We start from the raw sequence: 12,021 nt of genomic DNA, 5'->3' as shown, positions 1-12,021 counted from the left end.
GTTTGAATAGAAGTGTATGTTAAGCTTTAGATTTAATAAATTATTTTGTACTTTACTATAAAAATATGGTTATAAATAAATTTTTGACCAGGTGCAACTTTACAAGAGCATTGTGTTTATTAGCTAAAGAGAATTTACAGTGGCATTTATAAAGACTACAGTGGACAGTCCCATGAAAAGCATTGTTTTATAGGTGTACTAATTTAAAAACATCTTTTTTTTAGATGCTACCCATTTTCTCTTTACAAATATTTTCTAATAAATTGAATTCTGGTAATCTCAATTTAACACAAAATTATAAACAAAGCATAAAATGACCATTGTATTTATTTAGATGGTACAGTGTACATCACAGTCACCTTGATAAGCAAATTAGCCTCAACAGACTTGTACATTAACTACTTTCTTCATCGGACACACCATTCACCAGTTGACATTCCTCCTAGCAGCCCTGTAGCAGAGTAGGATTTGTTTGTTTAGAGTCAGTAAGCGCTTCCGCATCAAAGTTAGTGTTTAAGCAAACTGCTGTTATCACCAGCGGTAATGGGCAAAGGCTCGGTTTGCTTCAGCCATCTTGTGCAGGTCATGCTTTCTTTTGATGACATTGCCTTCATTAACCAAAGCACTGAGTAATTCCTGGGACAGTTTTTCATACATGTGTGTTCGCCGATGTTTATTTTCACGGCATTCTGTAATAAGCCACTTCATGGCCAGGAATCTTCGACGGCTGTCTGTCAGGGGTGTGGGTACCTATAGAGAGGTGAAACAATGGGGGGGAAAAAAAGTGTCAAATGATAAGGCTAAAGAACTTGCCATGGCCGTAACAAGCCCTTTATTTTTAGTGTATATAGAGAAGCTCTGCAGTGGGTTCTTCTCTCTCTTTTGACAACTGAAGATTATGTGATAAATCTAAGACTAATCAAGCCTTTCTTCATATTTCCAAACATACATTATTTGACAGAAAGAAAAAAAAAAAAAACTCCCTTACCTGATAGTTTTTCCCTCCCCTCTGAATGGAGGTTAAGCCAATAACTGGTTTACAGTTTTCCAATGCCTGGTGAAATATGGTGTATGGATTACACTCGATCCCATCCTTCTCAGAAGGAGGAGCTTTATGATATTTTTCCACTTGCTTTCTCTTTATATTCTCTAATGTCTAGAAGAAGAAGAAAAAAAAACATAGTAAGTATAAATACTAAACCCTGAACCAAAAAGCTTTACAAAGATGTCTTAATACAGGAGGAAAAATAACTACACATTTTAATACAAACACAAATCCCTTTTCCTGAGACAACTGAAATAAATGTGTGTTGCACAATGAATTAGCACACAAATTAATGATTGGTTGCCGTGTTGTACCAGGATAGATCTTGACTCCATGTGTTCTGTATTGTACTGGTTTTGGTGGGTTTAGACTTTGGATGACTAGCTGTGAGGAAGTAAACCAGCCTAGGAGTACCAAGCCAACAAAAGACCCACATACACCACCAGCCTGATGGGACACACAAATATGGTGATGTGCCTTCGCCTAGTCTCTGTGTACCCCATATTACTATCTCTACAAGTTTGTAGTTAAGGCGATTAATGTGAAGATGACGGAAACCTTAAAAGGTAACAAGGTGAGACTCTTGGAATCTTTAGGCATGGAAATATAGGATTTTATAAATGGGCTTTACACTTACTTGTGTCATGATGTTCCTGGCCAATACTTTGTTCCCATCTTTCATCATCATATTAATAAATTTACTGTGGAGGAGATGAAAAAGTTAATTTCCTGGTTTACAACAATTTACAGTTTTCCTATATTTTTACAATTTCTTCAAGGTATGTCCCACATACATGCGCTATATAAAAGAAAGTCTCAGGAATTTTGTAGCCACCTATACTTAATACACTCTGTTCTCCAAATCTTTTGCTACTATGTAGAGCTGCTTATGTTCCTAATTTTTTTGTGTTAAAATAGATGGACTGGCATTATTCAATTATGTAACAGGTGATTTATTACAACATAATGGAATGCACTGTTGTTCAAAGTAGTACTGAGACAATGCAGAGAAACAAACAAATGAGTCATTGTGAGGTATACTGTGAGCAATACATTCTGAACGTATTCAGACCACTGCACTCTCTTCACACTGTTAGGTTGCAGCCTTATACTGAATTTTTTTTTTTTTTTAAACTTCTCACCTTGCAGCACCCAATACCCCAGAGTGACAAACTTTCCCAATTTTAGTAATAATAAACTTAGATATCACATCGCCACAAGTGTTCAAACCCTAGAGATCTGGCTCAGGGTGCATCTCATGTGATTGATCATCAGTGAGATGTTTCTACACCTTGTTTAGAGTCCACCTGTGATCAGCTCAATTGACTGGATATGATTAGGAAACACACACACCTGTCTATAGCAGTTCCCACAGTTAACAATGTGCACCAGAGCAGAAAATCTGGCCATGAGGTTGAAGGAATTGTCTGCAGAGCTTAGTGACAGCATTATGTCAAGGTATGGATCTGGGGAAGGCAACAAGGAATCTTCTATAGCATGAAAAGTTCCCCAGTTTCCATAATTCTTAAATGGAAGAAGTTTGGAATAACCACAACTACTTCTTATAGCTGTCTACCCAGCCAAGCTGAACAATCGGAGAAAAACAGCATTGTTTTTACTCCCATGCACATTGTCAACTGTGAGCACCTCTATGGACAAAACACTTCCTAAAATGTCTAAAATCCTGTTTCTGCTTTGTAAAAAATAAATTTAAACAATTTTATCATAAGACTAACAAACTGTATCTCAGCACTACTTTATTTTTTCCTTCTTTGTGTTGCTCCTAATCAAAATCTTTATATATAATACACTACCGTGGCTGTTCGTTTGTCTGTCCAGAATTTTAAATCACATATAGCTTGCAAACCGTTTGAACTGTTCACCTGAAATTTGGTACACATATACTACGTGATGTCTACTATCCACTCTCAGGGTGACGATTGACCTCCAAGGTTATTCCTCTTTTTATTTTATTGTAGAATCAACACTCGGCAGCAGACAGCAGGACGGCCGTGTGGAGCATGCGTATGGGCGCCGTTCTCACTTCACCTACCTCTTCATATCTTAAATCATTCTTGAGGCAGGTTAAGACTTAAGCGCCAGCTTAAGTGAAAAATTAAAGAAAATGTACTAAGTAGTTGCAACACAAACACTACCTTAATCAGTTTTAATGCAAAGAGATGCCAAAAAAAGAAAAGAAAAAGCGGGTCGCTAGGGTGGAGAAAACAAGAGTTGCTCTGGAAGCATCAAGCACATCAACCTCTGAGCAAACAAATGGTAAACATACAGAAAAAAAAAAAAGAGTCTGAAAACTATGAATGCTAAAGTCAAGTGCGCCACTACTGGTAACCATATAATATTCAAAGTACTGAACACTAATCCTGCCTCAGAGAACTGACTACAGGGGTGGGCAAAGTTGGTCCTGGAGGGCTGCAATGGCAGCAGGTTTTTGTTCCAACACAGTTGCTTAATAAGAAGCATTTATTGCTCAAGTAATACTTGTGCTTCATTTTAGTTGTCTCACTCATTAAGATTTTGGACCCGTACTGCTTATTTTAGTCTTAAACAGCTGTTCTCTTAGTTTTTAATGGCTTTTTATTAGCAGTAAGATTCAAATGACAAAACAAAGCAGCATTTCTCCATTTAGCTTGTTTCCATTTAAATCTGTGTGTATTTATCGTTCTCCATTTGGTTTAAATATTTGGGAGGAAAGTGAAGAGAAAAAAGCGAAAGGCAGAGTATTACTCTTTCATTTTAGATTTCAAATCATTTGGATGATATCCTTAGAAAGGAAAAATAAAAATCTAAGATATGAGAATGGCCTGATATGGCAGAGTTAAAGCACCAACAAGCCATGAAATTGAATTATTGGCAAGGATTGTTTTCTAATGAAGCAACCGAGTTGGAGCAAAAACCTGCAGCCACTGCGGCCCTTCAGGAATGACTTTGCCCACCTCTGGACTAAAATAACACAAACAAATGTCGTAATATGAAACAGTCAGTCAGTCATTGTCTAACCTGCTATATCCTAACACAAGGTCATGGGGGTTTGCTGGAACCAATCCCAGCCAACACAGGGTACAAGGCAGGAACAAATCCCAAGCAGGGCGCCAGGCAAAGTGGAAACTTTATTAGGCTCACACATTCTGATCCTCCATTTGCACTTAGAACAGCCACAACATAACACATGGAGGCAGGACCATTGTCAGCTCCCAAAGTTATTGCAAAATAGCTGCCAATGAAACATCATTCCAAATAATTTATCCTATCTCAGCCAATGGCTCCAGTGAGATCTGGTGACTTTGTTAGACTTTTCTCAAGAAGCATACAGTCATGGCCAAAATTTCTGAGAATGACACATATTTTCACAAAGTTTGCTACTTCAGTTTTAATGATGGAAACTTGCATATATTCCAGAATGTTATGAAGAGTGATCAGATGAATTATTGCAAAGTCCCTCTTTGCCATGAAAATGAATTTAATCCAAAAAAAAAACATTTCCATTGCTATTGTGAAGAATGCTTCAGGGTGCCCAAGAAAGCCCAGCAAGCGCCAGGACCATCTCCTAAAGTTGATTTAGCTGTGGGATCGGGGCACCACCAGTGTACAGCTTGCCCAGAAATGGCAGCAGGCAGGTGTGAGTGCATCTGTATGCACAGTGAGGCGCAGACTTTTGGAGGATGGCCTGATGTCAAGAAGGGTAGCAAACAAGCCACTTCTATCCAAGAAAGACATCAGGGACAGACTGATATTCTGCAAAAAGAACAGGGAAACGACTGCTGAGGACTGGGGTCAAGTCATTTTCTCTGATAAACCCCCTTTCCAATTGTTTGGCCATCCAGAAAAAAAGATTGCCTGTAGAAGAAAAAGTGAGCGCTACCATCAGTCCTGTGTCATACCAACAGTAAAGCATCCCGAGACCATTCATGTGTGGGATTGCTTCTCAGCCAAGAATCACAGCCATGGATAAAGAATCGCACCAAACCATCCAAGAACAGTTTGGTGACCCGCAATGCCTTTTCCAGCATGATGGAGCACCGGGTCATAAGGCAAAAGTTATATCTAAGTGGCTCGGGGAACAAAACATTAACATTTTGGAACCATGGCCAAGAAACTCCCCAGACCTTAATCCCATTGGGAACTTGAGGTCAATCCTCAGGAGGCAGGTGGAATTACAAAATCCCATAAATTCTGACAAACTCCAAGCATTGATTATGCAAGAATGGGCAGTGGCCATCAGTCAGGATTTGGCCCAGAAGTTGACTGACACCATGCCAGGGAGAACTGCAGAGGTCTTGAAAAAGAAGGGTCAACACTGCAAATATTGCCACTTTGCATAAACTTATGAAATGCTTGTAATTATACTTTAGTATACCATAAAAAAAATCTGACAAAAAGATCCAAAATCACTGAAGCAGCAAACATTGTGAAAACCAATACTTGTGTCATTCTCAAAACGTTTGGCCATGACTGTATACAGAAAAATCTGCCACTCAGTAAAGCTACTGCAGTGAAGTGTTGCACCTGACAAGCCACACTATTCAGATAACTTGGTAGCATTCATAACACTGTAGTTGTTCCAAGAAACTTTTGACAGGAAAACACAAAACTCAGTGAAACTTGGTTGGGGTCATCGGTTCACCGACAAAAGCACGATAGACATATGAGCCCCGACAAAACCGTGACGGACAAATGAGCGCCGACAAAATCGCGAGAGAGGCCAAGAAAGTGGGACGCGTATGTGTGCATTATGTACACATTATGTGCTAGGTTATAACTGTTATAACTGCTGATGGCATGCCGCGAACAAATAACTCAGTCGAGGGTTGGCATAACACGTCGTATACAAAGCGGAATTACCAGCAGTCAGGCAGCCAGCAAGTCTAAATACGCTCAACTATCAAGACTCCTTGCTGCAATTCTTCCTACATATGCATGGCGTGATCTTAAAGACGATGCGTGCCGCGCTGATGGCATGCTGCGTCTCATAATATTGACTTCTAAAATAAACATTATTATATATGCTCTAAACTAGTAATTCATATTTAATGAAACTTTTGATTTTGATGGCGCGTTTTTATCGCGCAAATGTCGGGTCACATACTTCCAAACCAGATCTATGGCAAGGACATACAAACTGTGCGTTCTAATGTGCTACTTTTTTCCATTGATGTCAAAGATGTGTATTAGAACTCAAAACATATCACATAGCATGTAAGGTTTGATCTTTATGAGTCAATCACCCAAACTCACTCCACTTGTCAAACGAAAAATAGTGTAGCTGCAGTAAGCAACTGAAGGATTGGGAAAACCCTGCTTCGTCTGGCGAGTGTCAGGTTCCTGCTGTTTTACATTGATGAAAAATCCAGGGTATAGTGATCCTGTTCACTGTCAGCTATACAGACTGGGGTTGTATTTTTGTGACACACATTAGGTTTTTTTTTTTTTGTATGAACAGAGAAACATTTCAATGCCACCAGGTATCTGATACTTTTTACCAGTCCAGTCTATCCTTTTATCACAGCAGTGTACCCACCCAAGAATGGGATTTTCAGTAAGATAATCCATATGGCAAAAAACTCTGCGTCACCACCTGTAAATATTTTCAAATCCTAATGTGTGGCCTTCCCAGTCATCAGATTTCCATCTGATCAAACATCTACGTAACCAACTAACAGAACAACTAAAGAAAACATTGGAGTCAAAATGGGCCAGCACTTTAAACACCTGTATGTCCAAGTCAAGGGGAAAATTAAGCATGAACTTGATATAGTTAAGGAGACATTTAATAAAGTGGCCACTTGACATATACATGCATTTTCAAAGACACCTAATGTAATTCAGGATCACAGTGGGGCCAGAGACTCTCGCAGCAGCACTGGGCACAATGGACCAACCAGCACAGAGCAGGGCATCACTCCATCATAGCACTCATTCAAACACACACCAATACTCCCACTGGACCATTTTAAAATTGTCATTCATTTTGGAAAGCATGTCTTTGAGGGTGTGGGAGAAAAACCAGAGCACCCTGGAAGAATCCACACTGGTCCAACCAAGCTGAAGGCCCATTTGTAAGGAACACTAAACTCTTGAGACTTTACACACTAGTCACACATTCAGTGACAGATGTAAAATGACAAGTGATGGGGTTGTGTTCTGAAGACATGACCTCCAGTTTTTTTTTTTTTTTTTCAAATTTTCTGAAACATGGAAGACCAGATGCAAAGTAGGTTTGTTTAAAAAATAATAATGTGAAATTGTTAATTTGACAGAAGATAAATTAGTATATGTAGCCATTTTATAAAGAAGCGCCAAACAAGGCAAAAATTGTTTGCCATCCGTTTTCTCACCTGATTAGAGGGTCACTGAACACAGAGCTGGTAAGATTAGAAGGAGCAGCCTTGATAGGATGGGTAGTTTTCAGCTGCCGCTCTGCCTTCTGCTCATCCGTCAGCTCAGTCTCTGGTGTGTTGAAGTATTCTTTACTCACCTCAGGCTCCAAATAATAGGGATTGTATTTACTCCATCGGGCCTGCAAAATCCTAAAACAGGTATCTGCATTGTGAAATCGGTTTTATTTGCTGCTAGATAGATACAAAAGGCACTATATACTGTGATAGATAGATAGATAGATAGAGATAGATAGATAGATAGATAGATAATGTAATTATCTTCATCCCAGAGGAAGAAATTAACTTTTTATAATAGCTCATTAATACAGAAATATTATTGTAACAAACAACATATGCCATTCAAATATACTGCACAGCATAATGATTAAAAGGAATGAAGCCTTAAAAAAAAAGAAAATTTCTGATTTGGCTAAAGATAAAACCAAGAGTCATTCCCAGTAAAGGATGATGCAGGTGTATTGTTATTGGTATAAAAGGAGTCCCAGTTGAAGTTTCTTCATACACTTCTACTGAATAATATGTTGGCTGAAAGTCCTCAGTGTTAGTGTGTCACAGCGAGGATGTTTAGCATTGTTCATAATGACACTCGGTTTTGTTTTAATTCTCTCCTTTGCCACCAACTCCAGGGGGTCAAGAGTGTGTCCCACACTTGAGCCTGCCTTTTTAAATAATTCTTTAATTAATTATATAAACTGATACTGCAGCTCTGTTATCCAAGGCAGAAGCTTTCATGTGTGAGTTTTATGTTGATTTTTTTGAGCTTCTGTAAAATTTTTATTTTCCATTGGGCTCAAATAAAGTATAAAATCTACAACAAAAACATTTTAAAGATGTAGAATATATACTGTACCTCAACAAAGTATACAGAAAAGCAGCACCATACCATATACAATACACCAAGTACGACATTTGACAGCTCTGACTTTAAAGCACAGAATTCAGCACCAATGGGCGCCAACTATTATGACCCACAGCACTTAATCGTTGCCTTTAAAGTCAAACGTTTGGGCTTTGCTGTTCTTTGTACGTGGGCTTTTTTTAAGGATTCAATATCCATCAAAAAGGCAAGCATAACCACCTTATCACATATCCAGAGTTCATACGATTGGCGTTTCCAAAAGAGGCACAGAATAAAAACACGCCTGCAGCTAAATTCACCACAGTAAGTCTGAAGGAAAAGGGAAAAAATAAGGTCTGAGAATATTTTACATTTCGCAAAGGTTTTGAGGCAATGTTTTATGTTCAAAACTAGCATATTCAATTATTTCAGTTTTAGTTACATTTTAATTTACATTATTATAATACTTTTTTGTCCACTCATTCATTCTTAATGCCCTTGTCCAGCACTGGGACACGAATAGCCGGTGCCAGTCACAGACATATATAGATAGATGCCGCATTCTCTGTGTTGCCCAGTCAACATGATGCGTCAGCGCGTCCGCCATATAGTGAGTGGCAAAAGTGCCATTTAAACTAATACAGGTAGACGTGGAAACCTGGTTTTCTGATGAAAAACAATAATGTTTAAAACAGTATCGTTTACATAGAACCGATTTTGGCGAATCATTTATATTTATTTATATCCATTTATACACTAATAATGGCAATTATTAAATAATAATAAATGTAATAATTCCTCCCATATAAGTAACATTTCTCGGACTGCCTTCTTCCCTCTCTGAAACATTTCTAGACTTCATCCTGTTCCTACGCAACACAGCACTGAAGTATCAGTTAATACCCGAGTCACCTCAGGTATAGATTACTGTAATGCTATTCTATCTGGCATCCCACAAAAACGTATCCATCGCTTACAACTTCAAAATTCTGCTGCCAGGATGATAACCTGCTGTTCTAAATCCACTGAACATATTACACCGATTCTCTCTCTTAACTTCACTGGCTCCCTGTTAACTACTGAATACAATACTAAATACCACTCTTAACATTTTAAGCTCTCCACAACCTCACTGATCTCCTACAGACCTGCACTCCTCTCACTCACTCAGATCCTCATCTGCAGCTCGACTTTCTGTACCGCACATCAGACTCAGTGCTATGGGAGCTCGAGCGTCTCTCATTGTGCTCCTCAACTCGGGAATTCTCTTCCCTCTCATATTCATCAGCTCGATTCAATAACACATTTTAAAACTGCCCTCAAAACTTATCTTTTCAAACTGGCATACCAATTGTGAATTTTGCACTGTTACTGCCAGTTATCTTTCTTTGTTTCCTAATTATTGCTTTTTGATTTATCATTCTCTTGTTTTTATTTTACTAATGTTGTTTAATTTTATTGTAAGGTGACCTTGAGTGCCAAGAAAGGCGCCTATTAAATAAAATGTATTATTATTAATTACGGAGACAATAACTTGACCAATGTCTGAAAGTCAAAATAGTAAGACTGCAACTGGCAGTCTGGTCTTTCTTTTAACAGTGAAATGATACACTTGATGACAAAAAAACAATTTTATTGTATACAAATTGGCTTAATTTTTAAAAACATTTCACTCATCCATCGTCCAACCCGCTGAATCCGAACACAGGGTCACGGGGGTCAGCTGGAGCCAATCCCAGCCAACACAGGGCACAAGGTAGGGACCAATCCCGGGCAGGGTGCCAACCCACCGCAGGACACACACAAACATACCAAGCACACACTAGGGCCAATTTTAGAATCGCCAATCCACCTAACCTGCATGTCTTTGGACTGTGGGAGGAAACCGGAGCGCCCGGAGGAAACCCACGCAGACACGGGGAGAACACATTTCACTCATTCCTCTCTCAATTTCTCTCTCACACACTCACACACACAATGTGGTTACTTAAATATATACAGGATAGGATCTAAAATCCTTGAAACAGAACTGTCTTACATAGCTTTTTCCGTGTGTTGCCACTCTGTAATTTGAGAGTATTCAGTCTGGCAATACGGTGCAGCCTTAGTTTGTGGAAGACAGACACAACTGAAGACATGAGCATAAAATGATGTTTGTCAATTTCAAACTGAGTTTCCTCAATGTGCTCCTTGAGAAAAAACACATCATCTGAACCAATCTCAGCCCGAACAAACTGATTGATCAAAGATACAGACAGCTTGCCCTAATGTCGACTGGCGTATAACACGCTCAGCTACTTTGACCACCTTGACTGTAACCTCAGAAGGAATCATCAAGCCTCCTTTGTTTTTTAATGTGAGCAAGTGGTAGCTTTGATCATATGATGCCAGTTCAGCATCTGTTACCAAACTAGCACGGCACACATCACAGGACAGCTTTCTCTAAGGGCTACCTCGCACTGCTTCCTGAGGTGGATTTCTTTGGGAAACCTTCAAAGTTTGAGAAACGTTAACAGCTAACAACAATCTACAGAGTTAGTGACTAAATACGTTTAGCCAAAACGTTGTTTGGAGGCTCACTTGAGCACAAAAATGCATAGCTTTGCTAGTTTACCGCGGTGTAGCTAAAATGAAGATTATAAAACGGGATTTTCTAATGGCCAAATATAACCAAAACAAATTGTTCAGCCTTGCCTATGAAATGTAATCCCCGGGGATCTGGTGTGGCGCGTACAGCGGTTTGTACAATCCCAAACAGCACATGCGTGAGGCATCTTTATCCATTACTTCACTCTACAGCAGTGCCACTCGCAATATGGCAGCGACGTTGACATACGATGCTGCTGGTCATGCGACGTCTAGTAATTCTATGTCTATGGTGCCAATGACTGCCGCAATGGTTGGATGAACCTTTCGGCGGGCGTATTCATAATGTTTTGTCATCATTTGGTTTGTCGGAGACCTTGCTAAGGAAATAGTGGCAGTGGTATGCTTTTTCAAAGCTGTACGTTTTATATCCATATCAATTAAACTCTCGTCTGACTAACAAAAAACAGGATATACGTGCTCGGATATGAGCTGCTTCTTCACTCACTTGCAATGATAGCGCTGTGAAATCAAAATGGCACATCATCCTACTCGGTCAGGAAGAGTATTAAACCCATCTCTAAAACAATAGCTAAACTTGCTAATAACTACTGATACGGTCATGTACTTACCCAGGACACCACGGCCTGAGAAACCTGCCTATGGATACCGACATCTTGGATTTGCTCAATAAGGACCCCAACTTTGGTGCCCGATGCGCTGCCGTATAGTTAATATTAATTTTACCAAAACGTGTACTACCTGATCCTGACGCAAGGTGACAGCGTAATACAATTCACTTGGGAAATTTGAATTCATTTTCCTAGTGTAAGTGCTAAGTGTTTTAACTGACATCAGACAGATTCCAATTAATACATTTAATAATAATCATAGAGAGAAAAAATACATACATAGAGGCACATTATAAATGTCACAAACATAAAAGATTAAGGTAAATAAAATAAATTGAGGTTGACCAGTTTATATATTCTATATAAAATCTACGATAATTTAACAATCTTTATCTAATGATATTATAAGCATTAGCATTCCTTAGTACATTCATATAATGAACAATTTCCATTTTAAATTGTGTAAAATCAAATATCTTCTTGGGCAATTTACATTTAAAAATA

At 38.9% G+C, this 12,021-nt stretch overlaps 1 protein-coding gene across 1 annotated transcript; it reads right to left on the bottom strand.

The window, feature by feature from the left end:
- Window positions 1-95: 95 nt before the first annotated feature.
- On the bottom strand, window positions 96-11,623 carry mrps7 (mitochondrial ribosomal protein S7). The gene is made up of 5 exons (XM_039739510.1): window positions 11,518-11,623; window positions 7,399-7,590; window positions 1,683-1,746; window positions 989-1,156; window positions 96-750 (listed from the first exon to the last, which is right to left on the bottom strand). Exons 1-5 carry the CDS (start codon window positions 11,559-11,561, stop codon window positions 532-534), a joined length of 687 nt encoding a protein of 228 aa, XP_039595444.1. The 5' UTR covers window positions 11,562-11,623; the 3' UTR covers window positions 96-531.
- Between the last annotated feature and the right edge of the window lie 398 nt (window positions 11,624-12,021).

The sequence above is a fragment of the Polypterus senegalus genome, chromosome 17, assembly GCF_016835505.1.
Source record: "Polypterus senegalus isolate Bchr_013 chromosome 17, ASM1683550v1, whole genome shotgun sequence".
NCBI classification, from domain to species: domain Eukaryota; kingdom Metazoa; phylum Chordata; class Cladistia; order Polypteriformes; family Polypteridae; genus Polypterus; species Polypterus senegalus.
This window is presented reverse-complemented; position numbering and strand designations above follow the sequence as displayed.

What these genes read in the sequence shown, in the direction of transcription:
- mrps7 (XM_039739510.1), bottom strand. Translation starts at nt 11,561, where the DNA reads ATGTCGGTATCCATAGGCAGGTTTCTCAGGCCGTGGTGTCCTGG. An exon ending in CTCAGGCCGTGGTGTCCTGG is followed by an intron (nt 7,591 to 11,517) that starts GTAAGTACATGA and finishes TACCTGTTTTAG; the next exon opens with GATTTTGCAGGCCCGATGGA. An exon ending in TTCAGTGACCCTCTAATCAG is followed by an intron (nt 1,747 to 7,398) that starts GTGAGAAAACGG and finishes TCTCCTCCACAG; the next exon opens with TAAATTTATTAATATGATGA.